This window comes from Molossus molossus, unplaced genomic scaffold (assembly GCF_014108415.1).
Source record: "Molossus molossus isolate mMolMol1 unplaced genomic scaffold, mMolMol1.p scaffold_m16_p_1, whole genome shotgun sequence".
Classification (NCBI taxonomy): Eukaryota; Metazoa; Chordata; class Mammalia; order Chiroptera; family Molossidae; genus Molossus; species Molossus molossus.
In genome coordinates, this window is record NW_023425344.1 from 204911052 (window position 1) to 204933033 (window position 21982).

The 21982-nt window shown below is 39.5% G+C and overlaps 1 protein-coding gene and 1 non-coding gene across 6 annotated transcripts in view; one reads left to right on the forward strand and one right to left on the reverse strand.

Moving 5' to 3' along the window:
• Positions 1-6306: 6306 nt before the first annotated feature.
• PIAS1 (protein inhibitor of activated STAT 1) overlaps positions 6307-21982 on the forward strand; it is a 149082-nt gene continuing 133406 nt past the window's right edge. For 2 of the 5 annotated variants that reach the window (XM_036245422.1, XM_036245448.1), the window contains exon 1: positions 7752-7877. In XM_036245422.1, the coding sequence (XP_036101315.1) occupies positions 7767-7877 (111 nt within the window). In that variant the 5' untranslated portion in view covers positions 7752-7766. Of the gene's footprint in view, positions 6419-7751; positions 7878-14536; positions 14563-16846; positions 16867-21982 lie in introns of those variants that run through there. The other 3 variants (XM_036245440.1, XM_036245487.1, XM_036245455.1) reach the window with 3 other exon arrangements.
• LOC118621787 lies at positions 14208-14312 on the reverse strand. The gene has a single exon (XR_004957787.1). It is a non-coding gene; the product is annotated as a U6 spliceosomal RNA (small nuclear RNA).

The following is a 21982-nucleotide window of genomic DNA, read 5'->3' on the forward strand; positions in this document are numbered from 1 at the left end:
AATCGATGGACATATAATGAGTGTCCCAGACAAAAAAAAGCTAAAGGAGTTCATCACCACCAAACCATTATTACATGAAATGTTGAAGGGTCTTCTTGAAGAAAAAGATAAAAAATATGAACAAACAAAATGGCAATGAATACATACCTATTGACAATTGAATCTACAAACAAAATGAACAAGTAGAACAGAAACATTCTCATAGATACAGAGAACATTTTGTTGGTTGCCAGATGGGAGGGAGGCTAGGGGAATGGGTGAAAAAGGTAAAGGGATTAAGAAGTACAAATTAATTGTTGGACTGAAAACCTAAAAGGGAAGGGGGGTAGGGGGTGGGAAGAAATAAACCAAAGAACTTCTATGCATATATGCATAACCAATAGACACAGACAACAGTGTGGAGACGGGAGTGGGGAGGAGGGAGTCAATGGGGAAAAATGAGGAACATCTATAATACATTCTACAATAAAGATAAGTTAAAAAAACAAAAACAAAAACAAACAAAATAACCCTACCATTTTAATATATGGTACTATCTCTATAAATCAAGTTCTCTCCCTTCTTCAGGGTTTGCTGTTTTTGATTGTTGAAGTCTCACCTTATGTTCAGCCAGTGTTTTTACTAAGAGTTCCTTGAACAATGGTAACTTAAAAAGTAAAAAATAAAATAAAGTAAGAAACCTTTCTGACTCTGGCCAGGTAGCTCAGTTGGTTAGAACATTGTCCTGATAGCCAACGTTGTGGGTTTGATTCCCCAGTCAGGGCACATACATGAATCAACCAATGAATGCATAAACAAATGGAACAACAAAGATCGATGTCTGTCTGTCTCTCTCCTCCCTCTGTCTCTAAAAGTTAATAATCAATCAATAAAAACCCTTTCCCAATCTTTACAGAGCCACCTTTAACACTTAGCCAAGCCATTTAAAATTTGTTTTTTATCCTCACCCGAGGACATTTTTTGGTATTTTGTTCAGATAGAGTGGGAGGGAGAGAGAGAGATAGAAACATTGATGTGAAAGGGACACATCGAGTGGTTGCCACCCGCACGACCAACCAGGGATGGGGACAAACTGCAACCGAGGTACATGCCCTTAGCGGGAACCAAACCCAGGACTCTCTGGTCCGTGGGCCTATGCTCTAACGGCTGAGAACCGGCCAGGGTTTTTTTTTTTGTTTTAACAGTTTGTTCTTTAAAAAAAAAATTGCTGAGTAGTATTCCATAGTATGGATGTGTCATAGTTTAGTCATTTACCCATTAAAGGAGATTTGGATAGTTTCAGTTAGGGGAACTTATAAAACTGCTATGGACATTCTTGTACAACCTTCTGCATGAAAATAAGTCTTCATTTCTCTAAAATAAATACTCAAGGATGCACTTGTTGGTTTATAGTAAGTACATTTTTTTGTTTTGTTAATCCTCACCTGAGGATATTTTTCCACTGATTGATTTTTAGATAGAGTGGAAGAGAGGAAAGAAAGAGAAAGAAACATGGATGTGAGAGAGACACATCAATTGGTTGCCTCCCACACCGACCAGCGCTGGGGATGGAACCTGCAATCCAGGCAGGAGCCCTTGGCTGGGAATTGAACCCATGACCTTTGGTCCGAGGGCCAACATCTAACTGCTGAGCCAAATGAGTCAGGGCAGTAAGTACATTTTCTAATTTTCAAAGGAACTCCCAAACTATTTTCCAAAATGGCTATACCACTCTTACCAACAATGTATGTGTGATGCATATCTATAAAAGCTATGCCTAGGCCATGGCTGGGTAGCTCAGTTGGTTAGAACACCGTCCTGAAATGCCAAGGTTTGAGGTTTGATCCCTGATCAGGGCATATACAAGAATCAACCAATGAATGTGTAAATAGGCAGAACAACAAATTGATCTTTTCTCTCTCTCTCAAATCAATAAATAAAAAGTAAAAAAATAGCCCTGGCCGGTTTGGCTTAGCGGTTAGAGTGTGGACCCTCAGACCAAAGGGTTGAATGTTCTACTCTGGTCAAGGGCATGTTCCTAGGTTGAATGTTTGATCTCTGGCCTCAGTCTGCAAGAGGCAACTGATTGATGTGTCTCTTTCGCATCGATGTTTCTCTTTCTCTCTCTCTCTCCCCCCTCCCTCCTTTTCACACTCTCTGAAATTCAATGGGAAAATATCCTTGGGTGAGGATTAAAAAAAACAAACACAAATAAATATTAAAAAGCAATGCCTGGGAGGATTTAAAATCTTGCTTCCTGGCAATGTCAGTTTGGCTCAAATAAACTCATAAAAATTCTCTACAAATTTGGATGTTCCTTACATTGACATTTACTTGGTAGGGTTCTGAAGAAGCCCACGCAGGACCTCCCTGTGGACCTGGTACTAGCATGGGCCCATTGTGCCCCAGCAGCTACCCACTTCAAATCAGGTGAACTTGGAAAGGACATCAAATAAAGGGACACTCTCCAACCTCGTTGGAAGGGACCTTACCAGGTACTTAACCATGAATGGACACCTACCCTTGCCTCTGCCTATAAGGGACATCAAAGTTTCCTCCAGGATAAGAAGCTGTTGATAATGGAGGTAGACAGCTATCCTAAGACATCAACAAGACCTCTCAGAAGCATAATTACCCTCAAGAGATCATGTAATCTTGTTAACTATCCTGTAATCCAATACCTGTCTTGCTTTCTCTCATCTTCATCTAATCTTTCTTATTTCCAAATGTACAAAATAAACTGCAAAACTGTTATTCTTTTTTTTTTTATCCTCACCTGAGGACATTTCCCCATTTTTGTTCAGATTGAGTGGGAGGGAGAGAAAAGAAGAGAGACAGAGAGAGACATCGACGTGAAAGGGACACATTGAGTGGCTGTCTCCTGCACCACCCCAACCAGGGCTAGAGACGAATCGCAACTGAGGTACATGCCCTTGACCGGAATTGAACCCAAGACTCATTCGTCCACAGGCTGACACTCTAATCGTTGAGCCAAACTGGCCAGGGCAAAACTGTTATTCTTTGGAGTAAGATTTGAGATTTTGCTTCCTGGCAATGTTGTTAGTTTGGCTCAAATAAACTGTTAAAATTTTTTTTTATTAATTCTCACCCAAGGATATTTTTCTATTTATCTTCAGATAAAGTAGGAGGGAGGGAGGGAGACAGAGAGAGAAAAAAATATCAGTGTGAGAAGGACACATTGACTGGCTGCCTCCTGTATGACCCTGACCAGGCCGGGATGAACCACGACTGAGGTACATGCCCTTGACTGAAATCGAATCCGTGACTCTCTGGTCTGTGGGCCAATGTTCTAATTGCTGAGCCAAACCGGCCAGGGCGGCTCAAATAAACTCTTATAAAAATTCTCAAAAAAGAAAAAAGCCATGCCTGACCCAAAATCATAGAAATTTACTTCTTTCGTCTATGAGTTTTATAGTTTTAACTCCTATTTAGGTTTATGATTTGTTTTACATTAATTTTTATGTGTTGGGTGAGGACCACAATAGTTTTAGGTCCCACAAAAAAATCAGAAGAAAAAATAAGTATATTTGGATTACATTAGTCTTTATACCAATGCAGTTGTAAAATATATCTTTAATATTTTTTGAAGGAAAAAGGGTCTTTCTGACACAAAATATGTGGTGTCTTTCCACACCACATCTCCAACACCAACTGGGTATTTAAGAATTAAATTTTTTTTTTAATCTTCACACAAGGATATTTTTTAATTTATCTTCAGAGAGGGAGGGAGAGAGAGGGAAAGAAAGGGAGAGAGAGAGACATCGACTGGTTGCCTCCTGCACGACCCCAACCAGGGCTGGGGATGAACAGAAACTGGAGACTCATTGGTCCTTGGGCTGACACTATACTGCTGAGCCAAACAGCCAGGGCAAGAATTCAATTTTGACACTAACTCCAGGAGTAAGCTCAGTCCCATAAGACTGCCCCTACTTCAGATATCAGTCACTAGTCCCTTGGGCCATTGGTACTTCTGACTGACCAAATTTAAGAATTTCTACAACCTTCTCCTTAGGTTTGGTAATGCACTGGGACAACTCACAGAACTCAGGAAAACACTTTACTTAATGTTTACCAGTTTATTATAAAAGGAACAACTCAGGAACAGCCATATGGAAGAGATGCATAGAGCAAAGTATTGGGAAAGGAGACGCAGATCTTCTATTCTCTCTCCTGGGTCACCACCTCCCAGTACTTCCATATTTTCACTAACTTCCCTCTAATCACATGTTTGGTCTTTCCAGTGACAGCTCCCATCAGGAAGGCTAGGAGCCCCATCGTGAGTCACCTCATTAGCATAAACTCAGGTGTGGTAGGGGCTTATTATGAATAACAAAAGACTTCTATTAGGACATTTCAAGGGTCTTACGAGCTAGCTTTGTGCTGGGAACAAGGGACAAAGTAAAATTATATTTTTTATTACACTACAGTCTCTAGAAGGCAAAAGCACCTAAGGCCATAGAAGTCTTAATGTGGTCGTGTCAGTCCAATAGCCTTCTCAGCAGCCTATTCGTGAAATTAAGCAGCTTGGAGTGGATCGCTAGTGGAGATCTAGTGACACGGACAGGCTTGGGATATGTTTTAGAGGCAGAGGCAGCTGGACTGGCGATGGATTGGATGTGAGAGGTGAGTGAAAGAAAGGAACCAAGGAAGATTTTAAGGTTTTTTATTTGAACAACTGTGTGGATGATGTTGCCATCCACTGAGAATACTGGGAAAGGAGTAGGATTGGGGGTAAAATTGAGGCTCTCTTTGACACGAGTTTAAGATGACTGTGAGTCATGAAGTAGAGATATTAAACAGCTCATTGGATTTCTGAATCTGGGTTTTGGTGGAGAGGTCTGTGCTGGACAGAAATTTGACAGTCATAAGTTTATAGACTTAATGCCAAATAGTTTGATGACATCACCTGGAGAGAGAAAAATAGAGAAAAGAAGAAAGTGAAGACTCAGCTTTGAAACACAGGAACTTTAAAAATTGAGCCAGAGGGGAGAAATCAGGGATTTTAAAAAGGAGACGGAGTGAGGGAACAGGAAAATCCTGGAAGTGAAGGGGAAAAAAGGTTTTAAAAGTAAGGAAGTTTTGTTTGCTTGTTTGCAGTTCTGCTGAGAGGTCAATTTAGACAAGGATAGAGAATTGGCAATTGGCTTTAGAAACATGGAGATCATCAGTAATCTCCATAAATGATCTCGATGAAGGAAGTCAAAACTGGATCAGAGCAGGCTGAGAAGTGAAAGTGAAGTGAGGAAGTGGGAACAAGCACTTGAGTAGAGAGAGCTTGAAAAACCTTTCCGAGAGAATTTATGCAGTGAAGATAGCAGAGCAAGGGCAGTTCATAGTAGCCTCAAATTTTATGGTGTAAGGGTCGTTTTGATGGTGAGAAGATAAAGGAGTTTTTGTTTTCTGCATGAGGTATGAGGCAAAGTCAAGCAGCAAAAAATAGGGGCTGGGGAGGAGGTATAGGGGCTTTTAGAAGAGAAAAAGGTGTGAAATAATTATTTCATCATGTCTTCTTAAATGTTAATTTAGTTCAGAAAGCACTCCCATGATTGAACACATCCTCTTTCCCCCCTTTTCTCTCACTGGACCATTTGCTCTTTTCTTGCACACACCACCAGTTGTATCTATTTTTATTGGTTCACTTATCTGTTCCCCCATAAGAAAACTACAATTGGGCAGAGACTTCCTTGTATTTAATTTCCCAATGTATACACAACCCTTAGAAACAGGGTCTGCACATAATCACTAAATAATTATTGCGAAACAAAGTAGTAGTTAATGAATTAACGTCTTCCGAATTTTGTCTCAAGCCACCCCTGTTAAGAGCTTATTTGGGCTAGTCACTCTTCCTCTCTGAGCTTTCATTTGTGAATACATATGAGTACCTCACTGGGTTGCCATGAGGAGGATCTGAGCTAATAACTGGACGTGCTTCATCAAGTGATCTTTAAACGTAACTGTTACTTTTAAGCCCTCGCAGTGAGCAGGTGCTGATTGGGAGAGGAGTGCATCATTGTTTCCTGTGACAGTAGCCATCGAAGCTTTGCAAAGGGTTCCGCAGGCCGCGGAGGGGCGGGGCTCAGGCCTGCAGCCCTCTCGCTACGGCCTGTCCCTGGAGGCACTAGCCTGGCCAGGTTGGGGGGCGGGGAGGCCAAGGGGGGAGTAACTGTCAAACCTCCCCGCTTGGCGCCATTATTTAAATGGTACGTGGCCGTTTAGCAGTTGTACGTGCCCGGGGCGGGGCTCCGAGCTTCAGGAGCAGGGCGGAGGCCGGGGGCGGGCCGGGGAGGTGGAGGGGCGAGAGGGGACGGGCCAGGGCGGGGCTAGGCTGGCTAGAGGGGCGGGTTTAGCCGCGGCCCCCGGCGAGGTTCAGTGCGCTTGCGCTGACAGACGCAAGATGGCGGACAGTGCGGAACTAAAGGTAAAGCGCAGCTCGAATTCACTTCTAATATTCGGCCGCGGAGACGGCGCCGCTGGTGCCGGGGGAAATGGGTCTGGCCTTGGGGGGCCGCTCGGGCCTATCTCCACCGGGGTCTGGAGTTGTAGGGAGGAGCGGCGCGCCCGGCTCCAGCTGAGGGGGCCCGTCAGCGGCGGGCCGCGGGCCCCTGGTGCCTCGGGGGCGCTGACGGGTCGTCGCCGGCGTGTTATTGTTGTGGGCGCCCCTGGCGGGGGTGGCGGGGGAAGAGATCCGCGGAGGTGCGGGCTGCAGCTACCCCTGAGGCTGGGTTTTCTCCCTGTCCAGTCAGCCTCCCCGCCCCCCCTTGGGGTGCGGGGGCTGGGGTAGGGTGTACATGTAGGGGGGACTGGGAAAGCTCCCTGTCGCCGCTTCCTCTTCCTTCTTCGCAGTCCGGGCTCCTGTCAGGCGCTCTCCTCAGACCCCGGGGAACTTGGCTCCGGCCGCCCCGCCCCTCCGTGGCTCCCTGCCGCCCCCGCCCCGGACTCGGCTCTACGCGGTCGTCCGCCTGTCAGAGGCTCCCGGGGTGCCCCACTCATGGGCGGCACGATCCTGGAGCAGTGGGGTGGGGATGTGGGGAGAAGCTCCAGTAAAGTTTAGTGAGACCCTGGCCAGCGTCGGGGTTCGGCTGAAAGGTAGCGGGGGAGTCTGCTTGGGCGGGACGTTTCTCTCTCTCTCTGATTCTGGGCAACCGGGGGGAAGAAACCCCCTATTTGGAAGCAGTGGTGGGAAGCACCTCTGTCTTCCTTCTTTTTCTTTGGCTAGTGTGGAGGGTGAGAGGAGCCTTTGGGGGTCTCTGCACACACCATGATGGCGATGCTATAGCTGATGGAGGTGAATGGTTCGTGTTTATATCCCCCTGTTGCCTTTTGTTTGTAGGGACATCTTGCTGGCCATGTTGATCTGAACGAAATTCTCCCCTCATCCTACTTCAAACCCCAATAAATAGAACGTTCCTGCGTTCCTCTCAACTGTACCGATTACTCACGCCTCGCGAAATTGGATGAAAGGGTGCCCCCTTTTCTCCGCTTTTTCTCCCACCCCAAGCTTCTTTACCTGATGATGGCTTCTTTACCAAAGCAAATATACCACTACACAAGCAGTTGGGGGAGGGCGGTGGAACCCTTATGATTGGATTGTGACAAATGGGGCTCGGCTTGAATAATTTTGGTTTAGTAGCAAGCAGTTTTTAACTAACGGGTTATTTCGAGGCTCTGAACGCGCTATTCCCCTCTCGGTGGCTTCCTATGTGAGAACCGAGCGGCTGGTTATCCCCTGACCCAGGGAACTGACATCTCTGTCAGTGGAGGCGGGGATGTACGGTTATAAATCTTTGAGGGGTCCTCTCTCTATAATTGATAAAGATCATAAAATATTTTTCCTGCATTATAATGAAACGACAACTTCTAGAACAACCAAATACCAGGTTAGTTTCTGGAGAGTTTTTTCTGTAGAAAGCTTCGCTGAAAAATAGTTTTCCCCAATAATTTTGCAGCGTTAACATTCCAAAATTGTATATTCAGGCACTGTCTTTGAGTGTCATTCTTCTAAAATATACTTCTAATTGCGAATTAATTTAAGGGAGAGTAGATTTAGAGTGCTTAGTTTAGTTTTTTTCCAAACTATTGACTGAAATGAAAAAGCCTCAGGAATTTGAATATTTGGAGGTAATTAACTTTTGAACTAAAGAGTACACAACTTTAGTTCATGTTATCTATAGTTTTACTCTCTAAATGTAGTCACTATATGATCTTTGCCCACTAATATTTATTTTGTTAGAAATCCTTTCAAATGTAGCTAATCAGTTCAGTTATACATGGACTACAGAGTAAAGCTGAGAAGCTTGTGCTGGTTATATTGTCACTGTTGATGCTGTCCAAAGAAACTGGTATGGAAAGCACATGCTGGGAGATTTCCTCCTTTGTTCTTTCTCTTTTTAAGAAAGTGCCTTTGGGGATAGATAGATCAGATCCCTGGTGTGAGTGAGTCTTGTTAGGTGAAGTTTCTCTTTACAGAAATGAGCCTCTATCAGATAAATGTTAAATACTTGGGGGGTAAACATTTTTCTAAAATTGATCTCATTTTTTGCTCTCTCCAAAATCTACTTGAGTTTTTCTAGAGGAGTTGTTTTCTATTTTATGGTCCTGTTGTACAGTTTTTTGTTTTTTTTCAAATTATAATTGTTTTGACATACTGATCTGACATTGTGTGTGCCCAATACTTTGAGGAGCTATGATAAAGTGCTTAGTTGGTGATAACTGTATTAAAAATCTTGTTGCCTTGGACGGTTTTGCTCAGCGGTTAGAGCGTCGGCCCATGGTCCAGAGAGACCCGGGTTCGGTTCCCACTAATGGCACGTATCTCCGTTGCAGTTTGTCCCCAACCCGCGGTTGGGGTTGTGCGGGAGGCAACCACTCGATGTGTCCCTTTCACGTCGATGTTTCTCTCTCCCTCCTTCCCTCCCACTCTATCTGAACAAAAATGGAAAAATGTCCTTGGGTGAGGAGTAAAAAAAATCTTGTTAATACTTGATTGTGGTTATATTTGCTATTCTTAGTTTTGGAGGGGGAGATGATCTTAGTAATGCCTATCATAGTTATTTTAGAATGTTTATATAATGTTCTGTGCAATGATACTCCTTCTGGAAATTATGTTTTTCTAATGGTTTTTGGAGGTAAGTAGCATTTATTTCTAATAAGGTAGGAAAAGTCAGAGTAAGAATTAAGAAAACCCAGATTTTTCAAAGTTTTAGGTGAAAATACAGTACTTCCAATGGGTTTCCAGCTATGAGACTTTGAGTAAATGCAGTGACTTTTTAAAAATCTTAATTTACAGCCCACATTTCATTCTGCTGTGGATTGTATTCATAATTATTTTGCTCATGGCCCATTTTTGTGAGTCCTTTTAAATCTATAACAAATCTGTAAAAATCAGATGTTAAAAATGGATAGATCTATATCCCCTGTAGATTTCCTTGCAAGCTGCAACACTTACAGATATTGCTAATAAAAATTGGATTGTGAGTCATACATATGGAAAAGAGTTCTCTGCACATTTGTTTGTGAAAGGTTTAATTTTTCATTGGGGGAATACCCCAAAATGACATTTGTGAGAATGTAGAGAGTGAGCATTTTTACTATCTTTAGGAATGTAAAAGCAGGAGAGTGTGATGGCTAGATGATCTTGGAAGTTAAGAATCTAACAGTCCCTCTTAAAGTACTTAAAAAAAATTACAATTTTTTTTTGCATTAAAACTCCTATCAAGTTATATTGCCATTTTAGCTCACAGGAGAAACTTGGGAAGGAAGAAGTTCATTATCATTTTAGTGGAGCATATAGTAGAATTCAATGGGAAGACAAAACATATTTTAAAAAGTATTTATTATAAGCATGTCAGTAAATTCTGTTGTCATATTTTGCCTCTTTATATTTTCAAGAAATAGTCACTTAATTTTGATCTTTATGGTGTAACTTGTTTGCTCTTATGTCAGATAGAAGTAAGTAAATCTGGCAAGATATTCATGGATTTTAATTGAGTCTCTATAACTTACTTTTGTCAAGTGCCACATTTAGATGGCTTTTGTTTTAGATTACCATTTTTATGAACATTATTTAAGAACAATTTATAGAACACTTCATATTCTATTTCATATAATTGTTTTTTAAATACTGTCTTTTCCTTCATTGTTTTCTCCTGGGTGATTGTGTTGTATTTCTCTTCAAAGAGTCTCTTGTAGTCCTTGTTGATTGCTCTCGTGTTTAGTGGTGAGTCCATAGCTGATTAACCTTGGGGTTCTCCAAGTGAATTCCATCAACATGCTTGCTGAGGTTCTCGCTGAGGCTTTTGAGTTCAGTGTAATTTGTACTCTTTTCTGCTGGTAGCTAGGGATAAAAGAACAAAACAAAATGGCTCATGATTGTAGTGGGAACTAGGAAGTATTTAAGTTTCTGAAAAACTGGTGTTATGATTACATGTAGCCTTTAGAAACCAACAAAACCCTGGTTCATTACTTCATAGAGTTGGTTGTAGTATTTTCTGAAGTATTCTGCTTGGTATTAAGCACCTTGGGTTTGTTTTTGTTTTTTTAATGTTTTAATAATCTTATATATTTCTTTGCAGTTCATAATGTATCATATTATCTTGTTTGATCTTTCCAACAATTCTTTGAGGTAGGAAAGGCAGGTAATCTCTCTTTTATCAATAAGGTGAGCCCAGAAATGGTAAGTGACTAGCCCAAGGTCATACAAATAAAAGTGGCAGGGACTTGAACCTAGGTCTTGGTGATTTCAAAATGTTCTGTGTAGGCTGCTTTAGAGGTGCCATGTTAGTCTTGGTACATCACTTACTAAGAATTCTATTATGTCGTGGCTGATATTTTTTTCCTCTTGCCTCTTTGCCAGGGTATTTTGGGATGTAACTTGGGTATTTTTGAAAGGAAGATTTTGGAGTTTGTTAGTTGGAATCATAGATATTAATTCTTGGAAATATAATTTTGCTTGAGAAAATTTCAGAGAATAGTGAAAAAAGTCAGTAGAAAAATAAACAGCACCTGTGATTCCAGCTCTTAGAAATACCATGGTTAACGTGTGGGTATCCAGTTAGACTTTCTGTCTGTAAGCATATGTTTGTATGTTCATCTCAGAAAGGTATCACACTACTCTATTTGTAATATGCTATTTTCATGGCTATCTTTCCAGGTTAGTAATTATAGATCTGTATGATTATTTGAAAGGTAACATTTTATTCAGGTAGTCCCTTATCATTGGACAATTAGATCATTTTCACTTTCTTACTGTTTTAAACATTGTCTTGACAAACAGCCTGATACAAAAGTTTGCAAATGTTTTATTCTAACTCAGTATATTGATATGACAGACCTTTTGGTGCTTTAGGGAGCAATGCAAATGGTATCTTGAGTAGATGAAGTGTGAGTGAAATAAGTAACTCTTGATTTGTTCATTGTTTATATTTTTATTTTTGTTTCTATAAATCTATCAGATAAGATTATTAAATGATGGCAGAGATAGATTTTATAAAATGTAAGTGAACATTTCTGAAACAGAACATTTGATAAAGTGTGAAATGGATTATGAAATAGTATGTATAACTTATTTCAAGTGTGTTTGATTTTGGGAAATTATATCACAATAATCAAATATTGCAAAATTATGTGCCTTGTTTAGATGCTCATCTGTTTTTAAGTGGCTTTTAAAAGAGCATTGCTGAACATTAATCTAGAGAAAGTGGAAATGAGAATTTGCCTTACTCATATTTTTTTTTAATCCTCACCCGAGGACATTTTTCCATTTTTTTTGTTCAGATAGAGCGGGAGGGAGAGAGAGAGAGAGAGAGAAACATCGATGTGAAGGGACACATCGAGTGGCTGCCACCCGCACGACCAACCAGGGCAGGGGACAAACTGCAACCGAGATACATGCCCTTAGTGGGAACCGAACCCGGGTCTCTCTGTACCGCAGGCCGATGCTCCATCCGCTGAGCCAAACCGGCCAGGGCTCATATTTTTAATCTCAGGGAAATGTTGCCATAGTATTAGATTGGTAGGTACCATTGTTTCCAGGAGGCTGTTATAGAAAGGTTACATTGGCAATAAAAACATTTTTTCTATTTTAAGAAGGAGTCTTTATAGGTTAAATCAATTAATAAATGCATATGTGAATTAGGATAATTTGTACAATGTCTGAAAAATACTGCACTGTAGAAAGAACAGTTGGTGAAACTAAGGGTGTGAAATTAATCATACTCTAAATTTGATGTCAAATTTGGTCCTCACCTAAACCTGCAATTATGTAACACATTCTTATCATTAGGAATTTTTTGAAATAGATGATAGAGAAATGCAAGAGCGCTTAGTTATGCTTTACTATCAATTTTATAGAAGTACTAATTGCCATGCACTTTTTGCTACTCTTAACTACAAAATGTTTGTTACTGTACTTACCCTTCCATGTTAAAAATTGTGGAACTACCATTGTTTTTTATTCCTTCTATTCTTGATTTCAGTGGTATCACATTAAGCTCCCCAAATTCCTTCTCCCCTTGGAATTTTCTGGTTAACCTTCATTTTTGCCATGCACTTAATTTTAAATTAGGAAAACACTTTTTTTTCCTTTTCTGCTTGACTTTAGATCAAGCAAACTAAACAAACATAAACTCTTTGAACATTAATTAGTAACTTTGAAATATCACTAGTACTAGTACAGGACTGCTACAAATGTTCTTATTTTTAAAAACTTCATCTCTGTTTTACCTTTCCTGCTATTCTTCTCTGCGTTCTGTTTCCCCTCTTTGGTTGCCAGATTAATTTTCCCAAAACAGTCCTTTCATCCTGTCACTCCAATGGCTTTCCATCAAAAACAGGATAAAGTCTTAGCTCTCATTTTGGTATTTAAGATTTTCTATAGGCTGACTTCAGTATACTTTGTGTGTGTGTTTTGTCTCCTCCACTGTATATCAAAAATCCTTAACTTAAAGCCAGAGATGTTAGTTTGCTTCTTTTTGTTGATCACTATTGTGTTTTGTACATCACTCCATTCTTACCCATTCGTTACCCCCTCCCCTGTGGACACAGTTAAGTGCTTAAGATTTATTTGTCAAATCAACAAATTAAGTCCAAGCTTTCTGTTCTAGAGGGGGTGATGCACATGTCTGTCTGTCAGTCTAAATTGTAAATGTTCTGAGATAGGGTTGTTATCTTCACATTTTTTTTTTTTTAATGGTTGCTTCTTAGATGAACTTGTATAATATTAAATCCACAATAATTTATGACTGTTTTAGGTTTATTTGTATATCTTTACCTTATATAGATAATAAATGAATATATTTCTCATTGTAACGATATAGCAGTAAATAGTGTAAAATTAAAAGAAAGTTTTTTTCTCTTTGACTTTTAGAGAGAGAGGAAGGGGAGGGAGAGAGAGATAGAAACATCAACGAGAGAGAGCATCGATTGGCTGCCTCCACTGGGGATTTGGCCCACAACCAGGGCATGTGCCCTGAACTGGAATCGAACTGGCGACCTCTTGATGCGTGGGTTGATGCTCAACCGCTGAGCTATACTGGCCAGGCAATAGTGTAAAATTTTAATGGTCTCATCATTTCTACTCCCAACCCCTTTCCTTTAGTATCTATTCTTTTTTGGGTGGGTAGAGCATAACAGCTTTATTGAGCCAAATTACATAGTATACAGTTCATCCATATAAAGTGCACAGTTAAATTGTTTTTAATATATATACAACTTGTGCAACCATAACCACATAATCAATTTTAGAATACTTTTCTTACCCCCTCAAAGAAATCATGCACCTTTCAGCTATCACTGTCTTTGCCCACAACTTGCCTCATCCTCAGGCAATTGCTAATCTACTTTCTGTCTCTGTAGATTTGCTTATTTCAGACATTTCATATAAATGGAATCATGTAATATGTAGCCTTTTGTATCTGAGTTACTCATTTTTCTTTGTGGGCATTTCATTATGTTTGTCTGTATAACATTTGTAATTTATCGTGTGTATGTGTCTGGATCCAGCACAAACAAGGTGCATGGAAGGAACTCAGTATTTATTAAATGAATGTATTTGTACATAAACATATTTCCAAAAAACATAAATGGGATCATACTGTACATAGTATCCTTTGACTTGTTTTTTTCACTTAGCAACATATATTGAAGATCTTTCCATGACAATGTCCTAAATGAGATGGTCTTATTCTTTTTTTAATCAGAAAATATATTTATTATTGATAGTGAGTGAAGAAAAATTTGGGTGTCATCCTTGCGCAGGGGCCATGCTACTCTCTGTGTTATTCCAATTTTAGTATATGTGCTGCTGAAGTGAGCACTGGTCTTATTCTGTGCTGAAAAGACCAGTGCTCACTTCAGCAGCACATATACTGAACAGTAAAATATTCATGTGTATGTTTATAGAGGTTACCTCTTGAACTTATCAGTGTATGTCTAAAAGTTCTTGTTTTGATGGTTTTGTTATAACGTTTTTGTTTGTTTGTTTTTTAATAGTTGCTGCATTTAATGTAACCTTTGTAGTATTAATACTGGAGTTTCACTTCAAAATAGGAATGAAAACTATTACGGGTAAGGGTTGTTTGGCTTGAGGAGAAGTGGAATGTAGGCTCTTTATGGGGTTTGGCAGGACACAGCCAAAGAAGTTCATTTTGTATTTGGGTTTCTGAATGTGAGCATGCCTGTTTTTAGCTTCATGGCATAGTGCTTAAAATAGAATTTAACATGTTATCTTGTGCTTTGGTGAACTTCAAGACTTTCTTGCAGTCATGTAGGTCTAATTTAAAAAAAAATCTGAAAGACTTCAGGATAAATGTTTTGATTTTTTTTTTTTTTAAATCATCATTCTAATCTATGGGCTTCTGTAAGTTACCCAAAAAGTGAATGTACAGAGGTACCTAGCTTAGAGCCTGGCTTATTATAGGTACTTGATAATTATTTGTTATTTATTATACTTTGTCATTCATTGTGTGTTTGAGTTCTGACAGTGTGAGGTACCAGGCTGTTAGTAGTTTGAGTATATCAACAAGTATATGTGTTATAGGGGAATATTTACTAAAACATTTTTTTGTTGTTGTTACTCCTGACTTGATATTTTTTTCATTGATTTTTAGAGAGGATGGAAGGGGAATGAGAGGAGGGGAGGGGAAGAAAGAGAGAAAGAGAAAAACATCAACATGAGAGAGAGACACATCGATTGGCTGCCTCCCCCATGTACTCTGACCAGGGCCTGCCAGGATTGAACCTGTGACCCTTTGGTCCACAGGCAAGTGCTCTAACCACTGAGTACACTGGCCAAGGCAGACATAATTTTTCAGTCATTACAAGTAATGTATCAGCTATTACAGTGGTTGTCAAAGTCTATTTCCCAGTCCCATGGTGGTCTTTAGACACTTTCTGAGAGTCCTCTAGGTCAGAACTATTTTCCTAATAATAATAAAACATTATTTGCTGTATTGACATTTTGCAAACTTGACAGTGGGTAAAATTGCTGGTGTCTAAGCAGGAATTAAGGCAGCTGGCATTAAACTACAAGTTTAGTATATCACCTTGCACTTGGAATTAAAATTTAAATGCTAGTTAACACTTGAAAAGTTGTTGATGAAACAATAAAGCTTATTAATGTTATTGTCTCAATCCTTGATTACATTTAAAAGTATATTTTGTGTGATAAAATGGAAAGTACTTGTAAAGCACTTTTACTGAATACCAAATCCTATGGTTAATTTAAGGAAAAGAACCTGTGCAGTTGTTGGAGTTGTGTGCTGACCTAGCTGCTTTTTATTTTTTAATTTTATTTTTTTAATCGTCACCCGAGGATATTTTTCTGTTTATCTTCAGATAGAGTGGAGGGAGGGAGGGGGAGACAGAGAGAGAGAGAAAGAAAGAAAGATCAATGTGGGAGAGACACATTGACTCCCGCATGGCCCTGGCCCTGACCAGGGCTGGGGACAAACTGCAACCGAGATACATGCCCTTGGCTGGAATCGAACCTGTGACTCATTGGTCTGCGTGCCAACCTTCTACCACTGAGCCAAACTGGCCCGGGCCTAGCTGGGTTTTTTTTTTTTTTTTTTTAATCCTCACCTGAGGGCATTTTTGCATTTATCTTCAGATAGAGCAGGAGGGAAAGAGAGGGGGGAAGAGAGAGAGAAAAACATCGATGTGAGAGAGATGCATCAGATGGTTGCCACCTACATGACCCCAGTCAGGGCGGGGGACAAACTGCAACCGAGGTACGTGCCCTTAGCAGAACCAAACCCGATTCTCTGGTCCGCAGGCCGATGCTCTAATTGCTGAGCCAAACCGGCCAGGGCCTAGCTGCTTTTTTAATAGACTACTATTTTAAAAAAATTTTTTTTCCATTGATTTTAGAGACAGAGGAAGGGAGAGGGAGAGAGAAACATCGATGCGAGAAAACATCGATTGGCTGCCTCTTGCATGCCCCGCACTCGGGATTTGGCCCACAACATGGGCATGTGCCCTGACCAGGAATTGAACCAGCAAACCTCTTGGTGCATGGGTCGACGCTCAACCATTGAGCCACACTGGCCAGGCTAGACTACCATTATTATTTGACATGACTGTATATATCAGGTTCAATAAAAGAAAATGTTTACCGACTGCCTTTTTTTCTGGCCATTAAATTTTTTTTTTTTTTTTTTTTTAGTATTATGAAAAGAATTTTGTAATATGGAGGAGAGGAATGTTAAAATGATCAGAACAGCCACAGCTCAGAGGAGCCTAAGGAGATGAGACCATTAAATGCACTGTGGTATCTTGGATGGGATCTTGGAACAGAAAAAAATAAAAGGAAATCTGAATAAAGTAGACTTTAATAATAATTTGTAAATATTGATTCATACATTGTAACAAGTATGTTAATGTTAAATGTTAATTGTGGAAATAGGGTATGGAGTATACGGGAACTCTCAATGTCTATTAAAAAAAAATGATGATCAACACCAGGGTCAAAAATGCTGGGTACACCAGTGCTTAAAATAACCAAAACCTCAGTTTTGAAATCTGCCAACCCTAGAGTATTCTAGTCCCTTCTAGGGACTCTGTCTACAAACCTTTCTTGTGTGCCCTCTTATGCCTTCCTTTTCTAGGCCAGCGGTTCTCAACCTGTGGGTTGTGACCCCTTTGGGGGTCGAACGACCCTTACACAGGGTTCGCCTAAGACCATTGGAAAACACGTATTTCCGATGGTCTTAGGAACCGAGACACCCACTCTTTCCTTCTCCAGGCGGGTCTGCCCACGTGCAGATTCACCCATATACCACATGAGGAACTGTATTAAAGGATCGTGGCATTAGAAAGGTTGAGAACCACTGCTCTAGGCCATCAGCCTTTGAGTTATGACTTATCTTACTGTTTTCTGAAAAATTTTCCTGCAGTCCAGCTGTTTGTTCACAAAGTGTGGTATGTGGACCTCTGTTGATCCCCAAGACTGTTCTAAGGGTTCTTTCAAAACAATTTTCACAATACTACCAAAATGTTTTTTGCAGTTTCCCCTGGATTGACACTTGCACTGGTGGTGCAAAAGCAATGAGGGGTAAAGCTGCTGGCACATTAGCATGAATTAAAGCAGTGGCACCAAACTGTACATACTGGTAGTCATTGTGTTCTTCACCACTGTGAACTCTCAATTTAAACAAAATAGTAATATCTAGCCCTGGCGGGTTTGGCTCAGCAGTTAGAGTGTTAGCCTGTGGACCAAAGAGTCCTGGGTTCGATTTCAGCCAAGGGCACATACCTCAATTGCGGTTAGTCCCCAGTCCTGGTTGGGGTCGTGTGAGTGGCAACCAGTTGATGTGTCTCTCTCACATTGATCTCTCTCTCTCTCTCTCTCTCTCCCCCCCTCCCCCTCCCTCCCCCTCTGTCTGAAGATAAATGTAAAAATATTCTCGGGTGAGGATTAAAAAAAAATCCAGATTCACTTAGAATGTCCTTCATAAAGCAATAAAGTATTAATTTTATTAAATCTTGATTCTTGAGTACATGTCTTTTTAATACTGTCCTTAATGATGAAATGTCAAGTATGAGTAAAGCATTTCTATTAAGTACTGAAGAACAATGGTTGTCTTGAGGACAAGCATTTGTGTACTTGTTTTGAATTGGCAAACTGAATTCCCTCTTTTTTTGTTCGTTTGCTTGTTTTTGTTTTTCCGGAGACTCCATTTTTACTTGAAAGAACTCAAGACTAACCAAGTGTGGTTATTCAGACTTGGGTATTCAGCACACATTTTCTCAAAACTAAAGTGAGCCAGCCCTGACTAGTGTTGCTCAGTGGTCAGAGTGTTGGCCTGTGCACTGAAGGTTCCCAGGTTCGATTCCTGGTCAGGAACACGTTACCCATGTAGCAGGCAACCAATTGATGTGTGTCTGTCACAGTGATGTTTCTCCCTCTCCCCCCACTCCCCACTTCCTCCCTCCCTTCCACTCTATTAAAAAAAAAAGGGGGGGGGGCGGGATAAATATCCTCCAGTGAAGATTAACAAAAAACAGAACAGCCCTGTTGGTGTGGCTCAATGGTTGAGCGTCGACCCATGCACCAAGAGGTCTCCGGTTTGATTCCCGGTCCAGGGCACATGCCCATGTTGTGGGCCAAATCCCCAGTGGGGGGCAGGTAGGAGGCAGCCAATTGATGTTCTCTCATCCATGTTTCCATCTCTCTCCCTCTCCCTTCTTCTCTCTCTAAAATCAGTAAAGAAAAAAAATTAAAAACAAAACCTCACGAAAGTGAGCCTATACCTGCAAGAAGAAAAAAAACTGGCTGTATTTGTTGCTAATGATAAAATTCAAACTTTTTTTTTTTTATAAAATCAGTGGTGGTAATGAATATGGTATATTGAAATTGTGTAGTAAAAAGTGTCAACATTTGAAAGAACCATGTAATTCAGTGACCCAATATTTTCAAAATAACCAGTGCATGGTGTTACAAAATTATGCATGGGTAAAGAGAGCCATTGGAAATGAATGATAGACCAGTGGATTTCACTATTCAGGTATAAAATGTTCATAGATGTTTCAGATTCCATATTGCAACAGCCTTTAAGAAACTGCTACTTGTTGAATTTTGGTAAAGGATCAAAGAAAATATCCACAGTTATCTGAAAATGCTATTGAATTACTCCATTTTTTTTTCCAACTACATTTCTGTTAGAGGCTGAATTTTTTTCATACAGTATTTCAATCAATACAGTCTAATGCAGCAAATTGACTGTGAAAGCAGAAATGAGAATTAGACATTAAAGAGATTTGCAAAAATGTAAAACAGTGACAGCCTTCTTGCAAATTCTTTTGTTTTATAGTTTTTTTCCCCAAATTTAGCATGTGATTTATGTTAACAAGTAATGAATTATTTTAAAATTATAAATATATATATTTGAGATTTTTTTCTTTATTGATTTTAGAGAGAGAGGAAGGGAGAAATAGGGAGAAATAGAAACATCGATGAGAGAGAACATCGATTGGCCGCCTCTTGCATGCCTCCCACTGGGGATTGGACCCACAACCTGGGCATTAAAATTATAAATATTTTTTTAAATTCTCAGTTTTAATTTATATCACAGCAACTATAAATTTAATCAGTTCTTTTGGGGTTCTCCATTTTTAAGACTGTAGAAGAGTCCAGAGAGCAAAACTTTTAAGGACCTGAACACTCTTTTTTATAAGATTCATAGTACAAGAATCTGTGGTTTTTGTATTTATGTATTTACTTTAATTGATTTTAGAGAGAGAGAAACACATTGATGTGAGAGAGAAATATCCATTGGTGCCTCCTGCATGTGTCGGGAGGGGGGATCAAACCTGACCAGATTGAACTTGAACCTGTAACCTAGATGTGTGCTCTGACCTGGAATTGAACCCAATTTCTTCTGGTTTATGGGATAATGCTCCAACCAACTGAGCCTCACCAGCCAAGGCCAGGAGTCTGTAGTTTAAAATGGAAATATTCCTTTCACCTTCTCACCCATGGTATTATAATTTAAAAGAATAATATAGTTTACTTATAGATAGTAGTGATCCATTTACAAGGCAAGTTTGCTGAGCAGAAGCTGCTTCATTGTATCTTGCATTTCTAGTGAAAATGCTAAGCACTAATGGCATGCATTACATTGAATGAATTAGCTCCAAATACTTTAAGTTAGTAATGGTGTGGGAATTGTATAACTTTTTATTTTGCCAAGGTTATGTCTCAGTCTTTCTTTGACCCCTCCCTTCCCCATAGTAGGGGAATGAAATAGCTTAATAGCTTGGATAAAAACCCCATATAGGTGTTCCCTAACCTAATTTTAGCCAATGATTTCCTTTTCAGATCTTAATAGTGTTACCAAATATTTTAAAATGATTGATTTGTATTGAACCTATTTTGTTTTCTTCCTTTCACTCTTATAGGATTAACATGGGACCTAGAGATGATAAAATCTAGAGGTTTTAAGACTGAATACTTTTGTTTCTTTCTACCTTTCTTTAAGACTTGTTATTTGAAAAACTTCAGCCTCTATTTCTTAAGCATCTTTCCTCAGAGTATCAAAGTAAGACTGGGAAAGGAAGATTTTTGTTGCAAAAGTTATTCTAATATGTGATTTCAAAATAAAGTAGCTTCTTTTTAACAAATTTTGTTTTTATCCTCACCCGAGGATATCTTCATCTTCAGATATAGAGGGAGGAAGAGAGAGAGAAACATTGATGTGAGAGTGACACATCGGTTGTTTGCCACCCGCAGGACCCCACCCGGGGCTGGGGACAAACTGCAACCAAGGTACATGCCCTTAGCGGGAACCGAACCCGCGACTCCTGTCTGCGGGCCAATGCTCTAACCGCTGAGCCAAACTGGCCAGGGCATAAAGTTGCTTCTTACACATGAATTTTTTTTTTTTTTAGTATGTATTTTGTGTCTAACTGAATCATAATTAGGGAGAAGAAAATGAATTTTAAGATAGTCATTAGTTTTCACTCCTGAATTTAGATAGTAATCCCAGGAATAGTTCAGACTAAGGATGAATAGGATTCAGATTAAGGATGAATAACCCTTAATTTCACACCATTTTTTAAAAAGTTACTTCTTGGTATATGTGGCAACTATTTAAAAAAGTTTTTCCAATTGTGAACCTTGCTATGCCTAATGGGAAGGATATTAGAGAAGACTCATTTGTAATTAGCAGCATTTGCATATAAACAAAATGTGCTTGTAAATATTGGTGGTTTTGTTGAGTAGGTTCAACTTTGCTACTTATAGGTTGGTTGATAATTGTTTAAAACATATTTATATGTAAGTAAACACTTCATACTCCACTGAGTTTCCAGGTTTCTGGAATCTGCTGATTTAACAGGTGATTCTATTGTGGAGCATGATAGTGAACATTTTGTTTTGCAAATACATTTCAGATTTATTTGTAGTTTTAGTAAAAGTGGCCCTTTTTTTGTTGTTGTTCAACCATCTGTTATCCTAACTCCATAATCCATTTGTGGGAATGGGGCCTGAGGTGACTGTGTGTTTGTGTGTTTATGGCTGGTGGTGGTGAGGATGCTGTGAATGCTATTGAATTCAAAGGATTTATCCTCCATCCAAGATAATTCTACAAATAAAATTAACCAAGAGAAAAAGTGATACTGATGTGAAGTGCAAAATGTTAGACTTCAGCTCTTATTAACTAGCTGTGGGTTTAGAATATAAGTAAATACCTTATTAATAAGAAAATAGTTTTTTTTATTTGATTTAAAAATTATTTGATCTTTTTAATATTTTCCCATTTATAGTCTTAGCTGATTAAAAATCAGGTATTGAAGGGCACCTTTTTTACTTTATAAATAGTTAGGCTTTTTCATGCACTCATTTATTTATTTAGTAAATATTTGAATGTATATTGGGCTAGTCATCAGTATAGAAAGATAAAACATAATTTCTGACAGGAGGAAATCCTTTCTGGTGGACAGATAGACTCAGAATTATCTGCTTAAGAGCAACAATAATATGTGAAGT